This window comes from Salvelinus namaycush, unplaced genomic scaffold (assembly GCF_016432855.1).
Source record: "Salvelinus namaycush isolate Seneca unplaced genomic scaffold, SaNama_1.0 Scaffold2627, whole genome shotgun sequence".
NCBI classification, from domain to species: Eukaryota; Metazoa; Chordata; class Actinopteri; order Salmoniformes; family Salmonidae; genus Salvelinus; species Salvelinus namaycush.
In genome coordinates this window covers 15,173-35,150 of record NW_024059483.1, presented here as the reverse complement: position 1 = coordinate 35,150, position 19,978 = coordinate 15,173, and the positions used below count along the sequence as shown (strand labels likewise).

The following is a 19,978-nucleotide window of genomic DNA, read 5'->3' as shown; positions in this document are numbered from 1 at the left end:
ACACAGGGAGCAGAGAGGGACAGGACACAGGGTGCAGAGAGGGACAGGACACAGGGAGAAGAGAGGGACAGGACACAGGGAGAAGAGAGGGACACAGGGAGCAGAGAGGGGCAGGACACAGGGAGCAGAGAGGGACACGGGGAGCAGAGTGGACACAGGGAGCAGAGGGGGACAGGACACAGGGTGCAGAGAGGGACAGGACACAGGGTGCAGAGAGGGACAGGACACAGGGTGCAGAGAGGGACACAGGGAGCAGAGAGGGACACAGGGAGCAGAGAGGGGCAGGATACAGGGAGCAGAGAGGGACACAGGATGCAGAGAGGGACAGGACACAGGGTGCAGAGAGGGACACAGGGAGCAGAGAGAGACAGGACACAGGGTGCAGAGAGGGGCAGGACACAGGGAGCAGAGAGGGACAGGACACAGGGAGCAGAGAGGGACAGGACATAGGGAGCAGAGAGGGGCAGGATACAGGGAGCCAGCTGCAGCCTCTCAGTATATATAATAGTATAGTATTGACTGTAATACAGACCATGTGAGCCAGTTCATGAGAGATGACTGTAGCGATCCACTCTTTGTCTCCATTGGACGAGCTGGCAGGGTTAAAGAGCAGGGCTGTCTCTCTGTAGGTGATCAGACCCCAGTTCTCCATGGCTCCAGCACTGAAGTCAGGCAGAGCTATCTGGTCTACAGAGTAAAGGAGCTGACGTATCCATCACAACACTTAACAATGGGGTGAGTCTCAAATGGTGCCCTAAATGGTGCCCTATTCCCTATATATAGTGCACTACTTTAGCCTAGAGGCCTATGGGCCCTGGTCAAAGGTAGGGTCCCTACAAAGGGAATAGGGTGCCATTTGTGACGCAGTAGGAATCTCTCTTCAACAACAGACAGGGAATCCGAGAGGAAGGATATTACTCTCTAAGTATTACCTGATTTGGTCAGAGGATAGCTGGAAATGTAGTAGTTTTCAAAGAACTCCAGGATTGGTCCAGTTTTTTCGAGGGCGTAATTTCCCTGGCCCTCAGCAATGGCCTGTTTACGAGCCCAAATCCTGATCTGGAAATAAAGACATGTTTTCCCGCATGAGATCCTGTACCCTGGGGGGCCTCATTTATTAAACATCCTGTACCCTGGGGCCTCATTTATAAAACATCCTGTACCCTGGAGGGCCTCATTTATAAAACATCCTGTACCCTGGGGCCTCATTTATAAACATCCTGTACCATGGGGCCTCATTTATAAAACATCCTGTACCCTGGGGCCTCATTTATAAAACATCCTGTACCCAGGGGCCTCATTTATTAAACATCCTGTACCCTGGGGCCTCATTTATAAAACATCCTGTACCCTGGGGGGCCTCATTTATAAAACATCCTGTACCCTGGGGCCTCATTTATAAAACATCCTGTACCCTGGGGGGCCTCATTTATAAAACATCCTGTACCCAGGGGCCTCATTTATTAAACATCCTGTACCCTGGGGCCTCATTTATAAAACATCCTGTACCCTGGGGGGCCTCATTTATAAAACATCCTGTACCCTGGGGCCTCATTTATAAAACATCCTGTACCCTGGGGGGCCTCATTTATAAAACATCCTGTACCCTGGGGCCTCATTTATAAAACATCCTGTACCCTGGGGCCTCATTTATAAAACATCCTGTACCCTGGGGCCTCATTTATAAAACATCCTGTACCCTGGGGCCTCATTTATAAAACATCCTGTACCCTGGGGGCCCTCATTTATAAAACATCCTGTACCCTGGGGCCTCATTTATAAAACATCCTGTACCCCGGGGCCTCATTTATAAAACATCCTGTACCCTGGGGGGCCTCATTTATAAAACGTCCTGTACCCTGGGGCCTCATTTATAAAACATCCTGTACCCTGGGGCCTCATTTATAAAACATCCTGTACCCTGGGGGGCCTCATTTATAAAACATCCTGTACCCTGGGGCCTCATTTATAAAACATCCTGTACCCTGGGGCCTCATTTATAAAACATCCTGTACCCTGGGGCCTCATTTATAAAACATCCTGTACCCTGGGGCCTCATTTATAAAACATCCTGTACCCTGGGGGGCCTCATTTATAAAACATCCTGTACCCTGGGGCCTCATTTATAAAACACCCTGTACCCTGGGGCCTCATTTATTAAACATCCTGTACCCTGGGGCCTCATTTATAAAACATCCTGTACCCTGGGCCTCATTTATAAAACATCCTATACCCTGGGACCTCGTTTATAAAACATCCTGTACCCTGGGACCTCATTTATAAAACATCCTGTACCCTGGGGCCTCATTTATAAAACATCCTGTACCCTGTGGCCTCATTTATAAAACATCCTGTACCCAGGGGCCTCATTTATAAAACATCCTGTACCCTGGGGCCTCATTTATAAAACATCCTGTACCCTGGGGGGCCTCATTTATAAAACATCCTGTACCCTGGGGCCTCATTTATAAAACATCCTGTACCCTGGGGCCTCATTTATAAAACATCCTGTACCCTGGGGCCTCATTTATAAAACATCCTGTACCCTGGGGGCCCTCATTTATAAAACATCCTGTACCCTGGGGCCTCATTTATAAAACATCCTGTACCCCGGGGCCTCATTTATAAAACACCCTGTACCCTGGGGCCTCATTTATTAAACATCCTGTACCCTGGGGCCTCATTTATAAAACATCCTGTACCCTGGGCCTCATTTATAAAACATCCTATACCCTGGGACCTCGTTTATAAAACATCCTGTACCCTGGGACCTCATTTATAAAACATCCTGTACCCTGGGGCCTCATTTATAAAACATCCTGTACCCTGTGGCCTCATTTATAAAACATCCTGTACCCAGGGGCCTCATTTATAAAACATCCTGTACCCTGGGGCCTCATTTATAAAACATCCTGTACCCTGGGCCTCATTTATAAAACATCCTATACCCTGGGACCTCGTTTATAAAACATCCTGTACCCTGGGACCTCATTTATAAAACATCCTGTACCCTGGGGCCTCATTTATAAAACATCCTGTACCCTGTGGCCTCATTTATAAAACATCCTGTACCCAGGGGCCTCATTTATAAAACATCCTGTACCCTGGGGCCTCATTTATAAAACATCCTGTACCCTGGGGGGCCTCATTTATAAAACATCCTGTACCCTGGGGCCTCATTTATAAAACATCCTGTACCCTGGGGCCTCATTTATAAAACATCCTGTACCCTGGGGCCTCATTTATAAAACATCCTGTACCCTGGGGCCTCATTTATAAAACATCCTGTACCCTGGGGGCCCTCATTTATAAAACATCCTGTACCCTGGGGCCTCATTTATAAAACATCCTGTACCCCGGGGCCTCATTTATAAAACACCCTGTACCCTGGGGCCTCATTTATTAAACATCCTGTACCCTGGGGCCTCATTTATAAAACATCCTGTACCCTGGGCCTCATTTATAAAACATCCTATACCCTGGGACCTCGTTTATAAAACATCCTGTACCCTGGGACCTCATTTATAAAACATCCTGTACCCTGGGGCCTCATTTATAAAACATCCTGTACCCTGTGGCCTCATTTATAAAACATCCTGTACCCAGGGGCCTCATTTATAAAACATCCTGTACCCAGGGGCCTCATTTATAAAACATCCTGTACCCTGGGGGGCCTCATTTATAAAACATCCTGTACCCTGGGGCCTCATTTATTAAACATCCTGTACCCTGGGGCCTCATTTATAAAACATCCTGTCAGTCAGAGATTTCCCAGTGAGATTTTTCTGACCTTAAACTGCAAGGGGAAAGAAATGGTCTGACCTTAAACTGACCTTAAACTGATCTTAAACTGCAAGGGGAAAGAAATGGTCTGACCTTAAACTGACCTTAAACTGACCTTAAACTGCAAGGGGAAAGAAATGGTCTGACCTTAAACTGCAAGGGGAAAGAAATGGTCTGTCCTTAAACTTCAAGGGAAAAGAAATGGTCTGACCTTAAACTGCAAGGGGAAAGAAATGGTCTGACCTTAAACTGACCTTAAACTGCAAGGGGAAAGAAATGGTCTGACCTTAAACTGACCTTAAACTGACCTTAAACTGCAAGGGGAAAGAAATGGTCTGACCTTAAACTGCAAGGGGAAAGAAATGGTCTGTCCTTAAACTTCAAGGGAAAAGAAATGGTCTGACCTTAAACTGCAAGGGGAAAGAAATGGTCTGACCTTAAACTGACCTTAAACTGCAAGGCGAAAGAAATGGTCTGTCCTTAAACTGCAAGGGGAAAGAAATGGTCTGACCTTAAACTGACCTTAAACTGCAAGGGGAAAGAAATGGTCTGACCTTAAACTGCAAGGGGAAAGAAATGGTCTGTCCTTAAACTTCAAGGGGATAGAAATGGTCTGACCTTAAACTGACCTTAAACTGCAAGGGGAAAGAAATGGTCTGACCTTAAACTGCAAGGGGAAAGAAATGGTCTGACCCTAAACTGACCTTAAACTGCAAGGGGAAAGAAATGGTCTGACCTTAAACTGACCTTAAACTGCAAGGGGAAAGAAATGGTCTGACCTTAAACTGAAAGGGGAAAGAAATGGTCTGACCTTAAACTGACCTTAAACTGCAAGGGGAAAGAAATGGTCTGACCTTAAACTGACCTTAAACTGCAAGGGGAAAGAAATGGTCTGACCTTAAACTGACCTTAAACTGCAAGGGGAAAGAAATGGTCTGACCTTAAACTGAAAGGGGAAAGAAATGGTCTGACCTTAAACTGACCTTAAACTGCAAGGGGAAAGAAATGGTCTGACCTTAAACTGACCTTAAACTGCAAGGGGAAAGAAATGGTCTGACCTTAAACTGCAAGGGGAAAGAAATGGTCTGTCCTTAAACTTCAAGGGAAAAGAAATGGTCTGACCTTAAACTGCAAGGGGAAAGAAATGGTCTGACCTTAAACTGACCTTAAACTGCAAGGCGAAAGAAATGGTCTGTCCTTAAACTGCAAGGGGAAAGAAATGGTCTGACCTTAAACTGACCTTAAACTGCAAGGGGAAAGAAATGGTCTGACCTTAAACTGCAAGGGGAAAGAAATGGTCTGTCCTTAAACTTCAAGGGGATAGAAATGGTCTGACCTTAAACTGACCTTAAACTGCAAGGGGAAAGAAATGGTCTGACCTTAAACTGCAAGGGGAAAGAAATGGTCTGACCCTAAACTGACCTTAAACTGCAAGGGGAAAGAAATGGTCTGACCTTAAACTGACCTTAAACTGCAAGGGGAAAGAAATGGTCTGACCTTAAACTGAAAGGGGAAAGAAATGGTCTGACCTTAAACTGACCTTAAACTGCAAGGGGAAAGAAATGGTCTGACCTTAAACTGACCTTAAACTGCAAGGGGAAAGAAATGGTCTGACCTTAAACTGACCTTAAACTGCAAGGGGAAAGAAATGGTCTGACCTTAAACTGAAAGGGGAAAGAAATGGTCTGACCTTAAACTGACCTTAAACTGCAAGGGGAAAGAAATGGTCTGACCTTAAACTGACCTTAAACTGCAAGGGGAAAGAAATGGTCTGACCTTAAACTGCAAGGGGAAAGAAATGGTCTGTCCTTAAACTTCAAGGGAAAAGAAATGGTCTGACCTTAAACTGCAAGGGGAAAGAAATGGTCTGACCTTAAACTGACCTTAAACTGCAAGGCGAAAGAAATGGTCTGTCCTTAAACTGCAAGGGGAAAGAAATGGTCTGACCTTAAACTGACCTTAAACTGCAAGGGGAAAGAAATGGTCTGACCTTAAACTGCAAGGGGAAAGAAATGGTCTGTCCTTAAACTTCAAGGGGATAGAAATGGTCTGACCTTAAACTGACCTTAAACTGCAAGGGGAAAGAAATGGTCTGACCTTAAACTGCAAGGGGAAAGAAATGGTCTGACCCTAAACTGACCTTAAACTGCAAGGGGAAAGAAATGGTCTGACCTTAAACTGACCTTAAACTGCAAGGGGAAAGAAATGGTCTGACCTTAAACTGAAAGGGGAAAGAAATGGTCTGACCTTAAACTGACCTTAAACTGCAAGGGGAAAGAAATGGTCTGACCTTAAACTGACCTTAAACTGCAAGGGGAAAGAAATGGTCTGACCTTAAACTGACCTTAAACTGCAAGGGGAAAGAAATGGTCTGACCTTAAACTGACCTTAAACTGCAAGGGGAAAGAAATGGTCTGTCCTTAAACTTCAAGGGGATAGAAATGGTCTGACCTTAAACTGCAAGGGGAAAGAAATGGTCTGACCTTAAACTGACCTTAAACTGCAAGGGGAAAGAAATGGTCTGTCCTTAAACTTCAAGGGGATAGAAATGGTCTGACCTTAAACTGACCTTAAACTTCAAGGGGAAAGAAATGGTCTGACCTTAAACTGCAAGGGGAAAGAAATGGTCTGACCTTAAACTGCAAGGGGAAAGAAATGGTCTGACCTTAAGCTGCAAGGGGATAGAAATGGTCTGACCTTAAACTGACCTTAAACTTCAAGGGGAAAGAAATGGTCTGACCTTAAACTGCAAGGGGAAAGAAATGGTCTGACCTTAAACTGACCTTAAACTGCAAGGGGAAAGAAATGGTCTGACCTTAAACTGCAAGGGGAAAGAAATGGTCTGACCTTAAACTGCAAGGGGAAAGAAATGGTCTGACCTTAAACTGCAAGGGGAAAGAAATGGTCTGACCTTAAACTGCAAGGGGAAAGAAATGGTCTGACCTTAAACTGCAAGGGGAAAGAAATGGTCTGACCTTAAACTGCAAGGGGAAAGAAATGGTCTGACCTTAAACTGACCTTAAACTGCAAGGGGAAAGAAATGGTCTGACCTTAAACTGACCTTAAACTGACCTTAAACTGCAAGGGGAAAGAAATGGTCTGACCTTAAACTGACCTTAAACTGCAAGGGGAAAGAAATGGTCTGACCTTAAACTGACCTTAAACTGCAAGGGGAAAGAAATGGTCTGACCTTAAACTGCAAGGGGAAAGAAATGGTCTGACCTTAAACTGACCTTAAACTGCAAGGGGAAAGAAATGGTCTGACCTTAAACTGCAAGGGGAAAGAAATGGTCTGTCCTTGAACTGCAAGGGGAAAGAAATGGTCTGACCTTAAACTGCAAGGGGAAAGAAATGGTCTGACCTTAAACTGACCTTAAACTGCAAGGGGAAAGAAATGGTCTGACCTTAAACTGCAAGGGGAAAGAAATGGTCTGACCTTAAACTGAAAGGGGAAAGAAATGGTCTGACCTTAAACTGCAAGGGGAAAGAAATGGTCTGACCTTAAACTGACCTTAAACTGCAAGGGGAAAGAAATGGTCTGACCTTAAACTGACCTTAAACTGCAAGGGGAAAGAAATGGTCTGACCTTAAACTGCAAGGGGAAAGAAATGGTCTGACCTTAAACTGACCTTAAACTTCAAGGGGAAAGAAATGGTCTGACCTTAAACTGCAAGGGGAAAGAAATGGTCTGACCTTAAACTGCAAGGGGAAAGAAATGGTCTGACCTTAAACTGCAAGGGGAAAGAAATGGTCTGACCTTAAACTGCAAGGGGAAAGAAATGGTCTGACCTTAAACTGCAAGTAAAAAGAAATGGTCTGACCTTAAACTGCAAGGGGAAAGAAATGGTCTGACCTTAAACTGACCTTAAACTGCAAGGGGAAAGAAATGGTCTGACCTTAAACTGACCTTAAACTGCAAGGGGAAAGAAATGGTCTGTCCTTAAACTGCAAGGGGAAAGAAATGGTCTGACCTTAAACTGACCTTAAACTTCAAGGGGAAAGAAATGGTCTGACCTTAAACTGCAAGTAAAAAGAAATGGTCTGACCTTAAACTGCAAGGGGAAAGAAATGGTCTGACCTTAAACTGCAAGGGGAAAGAAATGGTCTGTCCTTGAACTGCAAGGGGAAAGAAATGGTCTGACCTTAAACTGCAAGGGGAAAGAAATGGTCTGACCTTAAACTGCAAGGGGAAAGAAATGGTCTGACCTTAAACTGCAAGGGGAAAGAAATGGTCTGACCTTAAACTGCAAGGGGAAAGAAATGGTATGACCTTAAACTGCAAGGGGAAAGAAATGGTCTGACCTTAAACTGCAAGGGGAAAGAAATGGTCTGACCTTAAACTGACCTTAAACTGCAAGGGGAAAGAAATGGTCTGACCTTAAACTGCAAGGGGAAAGAAATGGTCTGACCTTAAACTGCAAGGGGAAAGAAATGGTCTGACCTTAAACTGCAAGGGGAAAGAAATGGTCTGATCTTAAACTGCAAGGGGAAAGAAATGGTCTGTCCTTAAACTGCAAGGGGAAAGAAATGGTCTGACCTTAAACTGCAAGGGGAAAGAAATGGTATGACCTTAAACTGCAAGGGGAAAGAAATGGTATGACCTTGAACTGCAAGGGGAAAGAAATGGTCTGACCTTAAACTGCAAGGGGAAAGAAATGGTATGACCTTGAACTGCAAGGGGAAAGAAATGGTCTGACCTTAAACTGCAAGGGGAAAGAAATGGTCTGTCCTTAAACTGCAAGGGGAAAGAAATGGTCTGTCCTTGAACTGCAAGGGGAAAGAAATGGTCTGACCTTAAACTGCAAGGGGAAAGAAATGGTCTGTCCTTAAACTGCAAGGGGAAAGAAATGGTCTGTCCTTGAACTGCAAGGGGAAAGAAATGGTCTGACCTTAAACTGCAAGGGGAAAGAAATGGTCTGTCCTTAAACTGCAAGGGGAAAGAAATGGTCTGACCTTAAACTGCAAGGGGAAAGAAATGGTCTGACCTTAAACTGCAAGGGGAAAGAAATGGTCTGTCCTTAAACTGCAAGGGGAAAGAAATGGTCTGTCCTTAAACTGCAAGGGGAAAGAAATGGTCTGTCCTTAAACTGCAAGGGGAAAGAATAGCCATACATAACCAGCAGGAAAATCACTGACGTCAAGTCTAGACTCTGAGTAGAGATAAGATCATTTCCACGTCAAAGTAAGGTTTTATAAATAACTACTAATACGTGGTTTTCTGCGTCAGTCATTAAGATCAGAATTGATGGTAAATCCGTTTTATAAATGAGGGTCTCTGCCACCAGCTGTACTGATCTGTAGAGACCGACAGAGGGCAGCATAGAGAAACAAACCAATAATGTCTCCCTCATCCAGTTTGGCAATGAGGCCCTATATCTACTTTCCAAGTTGCCCCTAGAGACGCTGATCTGGGATCAGTTTGGCAATGAGGCCCTATATCTACTTTCCAAGTTGCCCCTAGAGACGCTGATCTGGGTTCAGTTTGGCAATGAGGCCCTAAATCTACTTTCCAAGTTGCCCCTAAAGACGCTGATCTGGGATCAGTTTGGCAATGAGGCCCTATATCTACTTTCCAAGTTGCCCCTAGAGACGCTGATCTGGGATCAGTTTGGCAATGAGGCCCTTTATCTCCTTTCCAAGTTGCCCCTAGAGACGCTGATCTGGGATCAGTTTGGCAATGAGGCCCTATATCTACTTTCCAAGTTGCCCCTAGAGACGCTGATCTGGGATCAGTTTGGCAATGAGGCCCTATATCTACTTTCCAAGTTGCCCCTAGAGACGCTGATCTGGGATCAGTTTGGCAATGAGGCCCTATATCTACTTTCCAAGTTGCCCCTAGAGACGCTGATCTGGGATCAGTTTGGCAATGAGGCCCTATATCTACTTTCCAAGTTGCCCCTAGAGACGCTGATCTGGGATCAGTTTGGCAATGAGGCCCTTTATCTACTTTCCAAGTTGCCCCTAGAGACGCTGATCTGGGATCAGTTTGGCAATGAGGCCCTTTATCTACTTTCCAAGTTGCCCCTAGAGACGCTGATCTGGGATCAGTTTGGCAATGAGGCCCTTTATCTACTTTCCAAGTTGCCCCTAGAGATGCTGATCTGGGATCAGTTTGGCAATGAGGCCCTTTATCTCCTTTCTAAGAGCAGTATCTCTTTAAGGTTAGGATTTGGGTGATCTCTTGTGAACAGAATACGTAAACAACTGACCAAATTATTCAACATTTTAGTTCTGGGATACCTGAGGTAAGGTTTGGGGGAGGAGAAACTGATCCTAGATCTGTACCTAGGGGAAACACCACTCCACCACCACTACTACCAACTAGAAACTGATCCTAGATCTGTACCTAGGGGAAACACCACTCCACCACCACTACTACCAACTAGAAACTGATCCTAGATCTGTACCTAGGGGAAACACCACTCCACCATCACTACTACCTACTAGAAACTGATCCTAGATCTGTAGCTAGGGGAAACACCACTCCACCATCACTACTACCTACTAGAAACTGATCCTAGATCTGTACCTAGGGGAAACACCACTCCACCATCACTACTACCTACTAGAAACTGATCCTAGATCTGTAGCTAGGGGAAACACCACTCCACCATCACTACTACCTACTAGAAACTGATCCTAGATCTGTAGCTAGGGGAAACACCACTCCACCATCACTACTACCTACTAGAAACTGATCCTAGATCTGTACCTAGGGGAAACTTCATCCCAGAGCAGCCAACGCAGACAAATAAGAACAAGAGCAGATTAATTAAAAAAAATATGTACCAAAACTTTTTCCCCTTCTGGTGACTGGATGAAACCGAACTCACTGACGACAAAGGCGAGTAGATAGGTTGACATGAGCGGTGTGGGTTCGAAGCTGGTCCGAGTAACATCCTGGCCGCTGACAGAGACATTGACTGAGGCTACAGGTGGAGACAGAGATACGGGTTAGTGAGCGTAGCAGAGACATTGACTGAGGCTACAGGTGGAGACAGAGATACGGGTTAGTGAGCGTAGCAGAGACATTGACTGAGGCTACAGGTGGAGACAGAGATACGGGTTAGTGAGCGTAGCAGAGACATTGACTGAGGCTACAGGTGGAGACAGAGATACGGGTTAGTGAGCGTAGCAGAGACATTGACTGAGGCTACAGGTGGAGACAGAGATACGGGTTAGTGAGCGTAGCAGAGACATTGACTGAGGCTACAGGTGGAGACAGAGATACGGGTTAGTGAGCGTAGCAGAGACATTGACTGAGGCTACAGGTGGAGACAGAGATACGGGTTAGTGAGCCGTAGCAGAGACATTGACTGAGGCTACAGGTGGAGACAGAGATACGGGTTAGTGAGCGTAGCAGAGACATTGACTGAGGCTACAGGTGGAGACAGAGATACGGGTTAGTGAGCGTAGCAGAGACATTGACTGAGGCTACAGGTGGAGACAGAGATACGGGTTAGTGAGCGTAGCAGAGACATTGACTGAGGCTACAGGTGGAGACAGAGATACGGGTTAGTGAGCGTAGCAGAGACATTGACTGAGGCTACAGGTGGAGACAGAGATACGGGTTAGTGAGCGTAGCAGAGACATTGACTGAGGCTACAGGTGGAGACAGAGATACGGGTTAGTGAGCGTAGCAGAGACATTGACTGAGGCTACAGGTGGAGACAGAGATACGGGTTAGTGAGCGTAGCAGAGACATTGACTGAGGCTACAGGTGGAGACAGAGATACGGGTTAGTGAGCATAGCAGAGACGTTGGTTTCCCCAGCAGCAGGAGTTCAGATCCCCACCGTGACAACATCAACACTCTGAGGTTCTACCATAGACTTAGATAAGGTTACAGAAGTTAGTATATAATCAATCGAGTACAGTAATGGATAAGCCTACAAAGTATATTTGTATGATTTATCTGATAGTATAGCAGCTTACTCTGAAAATGTTCAACAAAAAAAAGCAATGGTTGTTTTTTCTTCGGTCAGTTCTTGAGAGTTTGTCAGAACTTGTTCTCTCAGTCTGCAAGAGAGGTCAATTTAGCAGATTGTAGCATTAAACTCGCTAACTATAATTTAGGAAACAGATCCCAGATCCCATCCCCTTTGGACCTAGAAGCAGTCGTCAGCACACATAAATAGATGCATGCCATTGGCCAGAGATCAGGTTCCATGCTTACCTAGATTCATGCCATTGGCCAGAGATCAGGGTTCCATGCTTACCTAGATGCATGCCATTGGCCAGAGATCAGGGTTCCATGCTTACCTAGATTCATGCCATTGGCCAGAGATCAGGTTCCATGCTTACCTAGATTCATGCCATTGGCCAGAGCCAGGGTTCCATGCTTACCTAGATTCCTGCCATTGGCCAGAGATCAGGTTCCATGCTTACCTAGATGCATGCCATTGGCCAGAGATCAGGGTTCCATGCTTACCTAGATTCATGCCATTGGCCAGAGATCAGGGTTCCATGCGTACCTAGATTCATGCCATTGGCCAGAGATCAGGTTCCATGCTTACCTAGATTCATGCCATTGGCCAGAGATCAGGGTTCCATGCTTACCTAGATTCATGCCATTGGCCAGAGATCAGGGTTCCATGCTTACCTAGATTCATGCCATTGGCCAGAGATCAGGTTCCATGCTTACCTAGATTCATGCCATTGGCCAGAGATCAGGGTTCCATGCTTACCTAGATTCATGCCATTGGCCAGAGCCAGGGTTCCATGCTTACCTAGATTCATGCCATTGGCCAGAGATCAGGGTTCCATGCTTACCTAGATTCATGCCATTGGCCAGAGATCAGGGTTCCATACTTACCTAGATTCATGCCATTGGCCAGAGCCAGGGTTCCATGCTTACCTAGATTCATGCCATTGGCCAGAGATCAGGGTTCCATACTTACCTAGATTCATGCCATTGGCCAGAGATCAGGGTTCCATGCTTACCTAGATTCATGCCATTGGCCAGAGCCACTGTTCCATGTGCGTGGAGGAGGGTCATGTGGAACACGGCCTTCATGGCAGGTTCATCGAAGCAGGGGAAGGCTTTCCTGGCGTCCACAGGCTGCATCTGAGTGGTGGCTACAACCCTACCAACACACACAGTAACTGGTATTACTACAGTACTGAAGACTAGACTAGTTTAGACATGGTGACTGGTGGCTACAACCCTACCAACACACACAGTAACTGGTATTACTACAGTACTGAAGACTGATAGAGTTTAGACATGGTGACTGGTGGCTACAACTCTACCAACACACACAGTAACTGGTATTACTACAGTACTGAAGACTGATAGAGTTTAGACATGGTGACTGGTGGCTACAACTCTACCAACACACACAGTAACTGGTATTACTACAGTACTGAAGACTAGACTGATAGAGTTTAGACATGGTGACTGGTGGCTACAACCCTACCAACACACACAGTAACTGGTATTACTACAGTACTGAAGACTGATAGAGTTTAGACATGGTGACTGGTGGCTACAACTCTACCAACACACACAGTAACTGGTATTACTACAGTACTGAAGACTAGACTGATAGAGTTTAGACATGGTGACTGGTGGCTACAACCCTACCAACACACACAGTAACTGGTATTACTACAGTACTGAAGACTGATAGAGTTTAGACATGGTGACTGGTGGCTACAACTCTACCAACACACACAGTAACTGGTATTACTACAGTACTGAAGACTAGACTGATAGAGTTTAGACATGGTGACTGGTGGCTACAACTCTACCAACACACACAGTAACTGGTATTACTACAGTACTGAAGACTAGACTAGTTTAGACATGGTGACTGGTGGCTACAACTCTACCAACACACACAGTAACTGGTATTACTACAGTACTGAAGACTAGACTAGTTTAGACATGGTGACTGGTGACTACAACTCTACCAACACACACAGCAACTGGTATTACTACAGTACTGAAGACTAGACTAGTTTAGACATGGTGACTGGTGGCTACAACTCTACCAACACACACAGTAACTGGTATTACTACAGTACTGAAGACTAGACTGATAGAGTTTAGACATGGTGACTGGTGGCTACAACTCTACCAACACACACAGTAACTGGTATTACTACAGTACTGAAGACTAGACTGATAGAGTTTAGACATGGTGACTGGTGGCTACAACTCTACCAACACACACAGTAACTGGTATTACTACAGTACTGAAGACTAGACTGATAGAGTTTAGACATGGTGACTGGTGGCTACAACTCTACCAACACACACAGTAACTGGTATTACTACAGTACTGAAGACTAGACTGATAGAGTTTAGACATGGTGACTGGTGGCTACAACTCTACCAACACACACAGCAACTGGTATTACTACAGTACTGAAGACTAGACTGATAGAGTTTAGACATGGTGACTGGTGGCTACAACTCTACCAACACACACAGTAACTGGTATTACTACAGTACTGAAGACTAGACTAGTTTAGACATGGTGACTGGTGGCTACAACTCTACCAACACACACAGTAACTGGTATTACTACAGTACTGAAGACTAGACTAGTTTAGACATGGTGACTGGTGGCTACAACTCTACCAACACACACAGCAACTGGTATTACTACAGTACTGAAGACTAGACTAGTTTAGACATGGTGACTGGTGGCTACAACTCTACCAACACACACAGTAACTGGTATTACTACAGTACTGAAGACTAGACTGATAGAGTTTAGACATGGTGACTGGTGGCTACAACTCTACCAACACACACAGTAACTGGTATTACTACAGTACTGAAGACTGATAGAGTTTAGACATGGTGACTGGTGGCTACAACTCTACCAACACACACAGCAACTGGTATTACTACAGTACTGAAGACTAGACTAGTTTAGACATGGTGACTGGTGGCTACAACTCTACCAACACACACAGTAACTGGTATTACTACAGTACTGAAGACTGATAGAGTTTAGACATGGTGACTGGTGGCTACAACTCTACCAACACACACAGCAACTGGTATTACTACAGTACTGAAGACTAGACTGATAGAGTTTAGACATGGTGACTGGTGGCTACAACTCTACCAACACACACAGTAACTGGTATTACTACAGTACTGAAGACTGATAGAGTTTAGACATGGTGACTGGTGGCTACAACTCTACCAACACACACAGCAACTGGTATTACTACAGTACTGAAGACTAGACTGGTAGAGTTTAGACATGGTGACTGGTGGCTACAACTCTACCAACACACACAGCAACTGGTATTACTACAGTACTGAAGACTAGACTAGTTTAGACATGGTGACTGGTGGCTACAACTCTACCAACACACACAGTAACTGGTATTACTACAGTACTGAAGACTAGACTAGTTTAGACATGGTGACTGGTGGCTACAACTCTACCAACACACACAGTAACTGGTATTACTACAGTACTGAAGACTAGACTAGTTTAGACATGGTGACTGGTGGCTACAACTCTACCAACACACACAGCAACTGGTATTACTACAGTACTGAATACTAGACTAGTTTAGACATGGTGACTGGTGGCTACAACTCTACCAACACACACAGTAACTGGTATTACTACAGTACTGAAGACTAGACTAGTTTAGACATGGTGACTGGTGGCTACAACTCTACCAACACACACAGTAACTGGTATTACTACAGTACTGAAGACTAGACTAGTTTAGACATGGTGACTACAACCCTACCAACACACACAGCAACTGGTATTACTACAGTACTGAAGACTGATAGAGTTTAGACATGGTGACTGGTGGCTACAACCCTACCAACACACACAGTAACTGGTATTACTACAGTACTGAAGACTAGACTGATAGAGTTTAGACATGGTGACTGGTGGCTACAACTCTACCAACACACACAGTAACTGGTATTACTACAGTACTGAAGACTAGACTGATAGAGTTTAGACATGGTGACTGGTGGCTACAACTCTACCAACACACACAGCAACTGGTATTACTACAGTACTGAAGACTAGACTGATAGAGTTTAGACATGGTGACTGGTGGCTACAACTCTACCAACACACACAGTAACTGGTATTACTACAGTACTGAAGACTAGACTAGTTTAGACATGGTGACTGGTGGCTACAACTCTACCAACACACACAGTAACTGGTATTACTACAGTACTGAAGACTAGACTAGTTTAGACATGGTGACTACAACCCTACCAACACACACAGTAACTGGTATTACTACAGTACTGAAGACTAGACTAGTTTAGACATGGTGACTGGTGGCTACAACTCTACCAACACACACAGTAACTGGTATTACTACAGTACTGAAGACTGATAGAGTTTAGACATGGTGACTGGTGGCTACAACTCTACCAACACACACAGTAACTGGTATTACTACAGTACTGAAGACTAGACTAGTTTAGACATGGTGACTGGTGGCTACAACTCTACCAACACACACAGTAACTGGTATTACTACAGTACTGAAGACTAGACTGATAGAGTTTAGACATGGTGACTGGTGGCTACAACTCTACCAACACACACAGTAACTGGTATTACTACAGTACTGAATACTAGACTGTTAGGGTTTAGAAATGGTGACTGTAGGTGACACAATACTGTATATTGTAGCTATTATTGATATATATTGTGCTTGTTATTACTGGTGTACCACAAGACTGTTACAGTTAGACATAGTGACTCTGAGAGCACGGTCAATACATTCATATTGCATATTGTATTTGCTGTTGGATAAGACTCTTATCAAATCCACTTTTATTGGTCACATGGTTAACAGATGTTATTGCGAGTGTAGTGAAATGCTTGTGCAATTTTATCAGCAATTGAAGCGGTTTGAAGTTGACATTGAAAGGTACAGATAATGTGTGTCTTAGTTCAAGGACTATAAGTACCTAAAGCTCTGATGGTAAACTGGTCAGGATGTTCAGAATACATGGAACGTATTGAGCTGCTCCCATTGTCTACCACAGGAGGCTGCTGATAGGGGAGGACGGCTCATAATAATGTCCGGAACGGAGCAAATGGAACGGCATCAAACGCCTGCTTGATGTATCTGTTACCGTTCAACCTATTCCGCTCCAGTCATTAGAACTGTTCTCCCCAATGAAGGTGCCCCCAACCTCCTGTGTGGTATTACCAGGTGTCCCAGAGGAGAGCTGGCCGTAAGCATGTCATTACACACTGTGTAAATGACTAATAAGAGTTGATTTGACGACAGTAATTCATCATGAATCAACACTCTGTTTTACAGGGTTCAATTCATTCTTGGATCAACGTCAACAACTTAGTTCAACTGATTAAAAGTCAGTGACTCAAGTCCCTGTAAAGGCCAAAGTTCAGTTGAGTATTAAATATTACTTCATGTAAATGCACCTATTTTTCCATCTTGTTCAGAGTTGATGTGTAACCTTGGTTTTTACCTGTCCATTGTGGTACAAGCAGTTTAATCAATTCCTCGACAAATTACACTGGTTCAATAACATTCATTATTACACTGGTTCAATAACAGGAACCAATACACTGGTTCAATAACATTAATTATTACACGGGTTCAATAACATTAATTATTACTCTGCTCAGGGACACAGACGCTCCTATCCAGAGCAGTTGGGGTTTAAACTTCTTCGGGATCGGTGTCCCTTCAACGGGACGGTTGAGCTAATGTAGGCTTATGTGATTAGCATGAGGTTGTAAGTAACAAGAACATTTCCCAGGACATAGACATATCTGATATGGGCAGAAAGCTTACATTATTGTTAATCTAACTGCACTGTCCAATTTACAGTAGCTATTACAGTGAAAGAATACCATGCTATTGTTTGAGGAGAGTGCACAGTTATGAACTTGAAAATTAATTAATAAACAAATTAGGCACATTTGATACAACATTTTGAACAGAAATACAATGGTTCATTGGATCAGTATAAAACTTTGCACATACACTGCTGCCATCTAGTGGCCAAAATCTAAATTGCACCTGGGCTGGAATAATACATTATGGCCTTTCTCTTGCATTTCAAAGATGATGGTACAAAAAAATACAAAAAGAACGATTGGTTTTTTCTTTGTATTATCATTTGCAGATCTATTGTGTTATATTCTCCTACATTCCTTTCACATTTCCACAAACGGCAAAAGTGTTTTCTTTGAAATGGTACCAAGAATATGACTATCCTTGCTTCAGGTCCTGAGCTACAGGCAGTTAGATTTGGGAATGCCATTTTAGGAGGAAATTGAAAAAAAGGGGCGGATCCTTTTAAGGGCCTCGCTCAGGGAAACATCGGCAGATTTATCACCTAATCGGCTCGGGGACTCAAACCATTGTAGCCAAATGGAGACATCTAAACAAAGGAAGCCTTAACCAGGCTTCTAAGTATCATTACAGTGCAGGCAGTGTACAAGCACAACTCTGCTTGGCAAATACAACAGTTCCACTTGAATGACATCCACTCTGAGGGGTGGCAAGGTGCATGATGGGTTCAAAGACATTTAGAACTTTCAATCAGTTCTAAAAAGAACAATGTCACGACTTCTACTTCTACCGAAGTCGGTTCCTGTCCTTGTTCGGCGGTCGACGTCACCGGTCTTCTAGCCATCGCCGATACATTTTTCATGTTCCATTTGTTTTGTCTTGTTTTCACACACACCTGGTTTCAATTCCCTAATGACATGTTATATATTTCCCCTCTGTTTCCCCCCATGTCCTTGTCTGTGTTTATTGTCAGTACTCTATGTGTTACTGGTGCGCTACGGGTTTCCCCCCATGTGTTGTGTTATATGCCGTTAGTTTTATATATTAAACTACCCACTAGGCTACCTGCCACCCCTCCACTCTACCCACTAGGCTACCTGCCACCCCTCCACTCTAACTACTAGGCTACCTGCCGCCCCTCCACTCTACCCACTAGGCTACCTGCCACCCCTCCACTCTACCCACTAGGCTACCTGCCACCCCTCCACTCTAACTACTAGGCTACCTGCCGCCCCTCCACTCTAACCACTAGGCTACCTGCCGCCCCTCCACTCTACCCACTAGGCTACCTGCCACCCCTCCACTCTACCCACTAGGCTACCTGCCACCCCTCCACTCTACCTGCCACCCCTCCACTCTACCCACTAGGCTACCAGGCCGCCATTTAATGAACCAAAGCGTAATCTTCAATCATTCCAATCAGTTGAAGCACTTCAGATGAACAACCGTGTCGTCCCACTTTATACAGTGTTACATCTGACACTGTTTTCAAGGTATACGTGGCTTGTAAATGATGATTCATGTTTTGCTTACTTTTTCACCGGGGGACTGGTCCCCTCTGTATATTCACTCCTGTAGAAGCCTCCCAGGTCATCAGCCAGTTCTCCTATAAACTCTGTGTACAGCTCATACTGTCTCCCCGCCATCAGATTACTATTCAGCTGGATCACTAGGAACTGAGTAGGAACCTCCAGCCAGCTTCTCTTTATGGTGGGAGCAGTAGCTCCATCCCGGCTAATCAGGCTGAGCAGAGTCAGGTTCAGCTTGTTACAGTGGATGACGATCACATCGGTGTCCTTCTCACACTGGAACACCACAGCTGACTGTCCTGTGAAGATGTAGAGGCCAGTAGAGGCGTTGACAACCAGTCGAGGCCAGAGGGTGATGTTGTAGGAGACGGGAGACAGCGAGTCAGGCAGTCTGTAGTTTTCCCAGGGGTCTTTAGGAGTGGAGGGAGTAGTGGGGGGCATCACTGCCTCCTGGATCTTGTCCTTCTCCTGGCTATAGACCACTGACAGGGCGATGATGGTGGCCACCACTCCAGTCCCCACGATCACACCAACTATCCCCAAAGTCTTGCTGATGAAGAACCCTTTCCCCATGTCTGTAACAAACTGATATCTGTCTATCTGAGGGTAGTGTAGTGACTGACTGACAGATAGACAGAAAGACAGAGACCTAGATGGACCCAGAGGGGAATGTGATTGTTATTTATGCCCTCTGAGAAACTCCCACAATACACCAGGTTAATAGTTGATCCCCCAGCCCGGGACAACCTGAGAGCTCTAATCAGCTGGGTTAATAGTTGATCCCCCAGCCCGGGACAACCTGAGAGTTCTAGTCAATAGTCATAAAGATGGGTGGATAACAGATTGCTGACAAACTGTGGTACTTTATCCTTCCTG

At 44.8% G+C, this 19,978-nt stretch overlaps 1 protein-coding gene across 1 annotated transcript; it reads right to left on the bottom strand.

Annotated features, from left to right (window-relative positions):
• Positions 1-532: 532 nt before the first annotated feature.
• Positions 533-19,694, bottom strand: LOC120039298 (aminopeptidase Ey-like; the record flags this gene model as incomplete). Its single annotated transcript, XM_038984746.1, has 5 exons — positions 19,107-19,694; positions 12,726-12,868; positions 10,573-10,712; positions 933-1,059; positions 533-687 (listed from the first exon to the last, which is right to left on the bottom strand). Coding segments are annotated over exons 1-5 (1,134 nt in total), but the record flags the coding sequence as incomplete, so codon positions are not given.
• Positions 19,695-19,978: the final 284 nt, after the last annotated feature.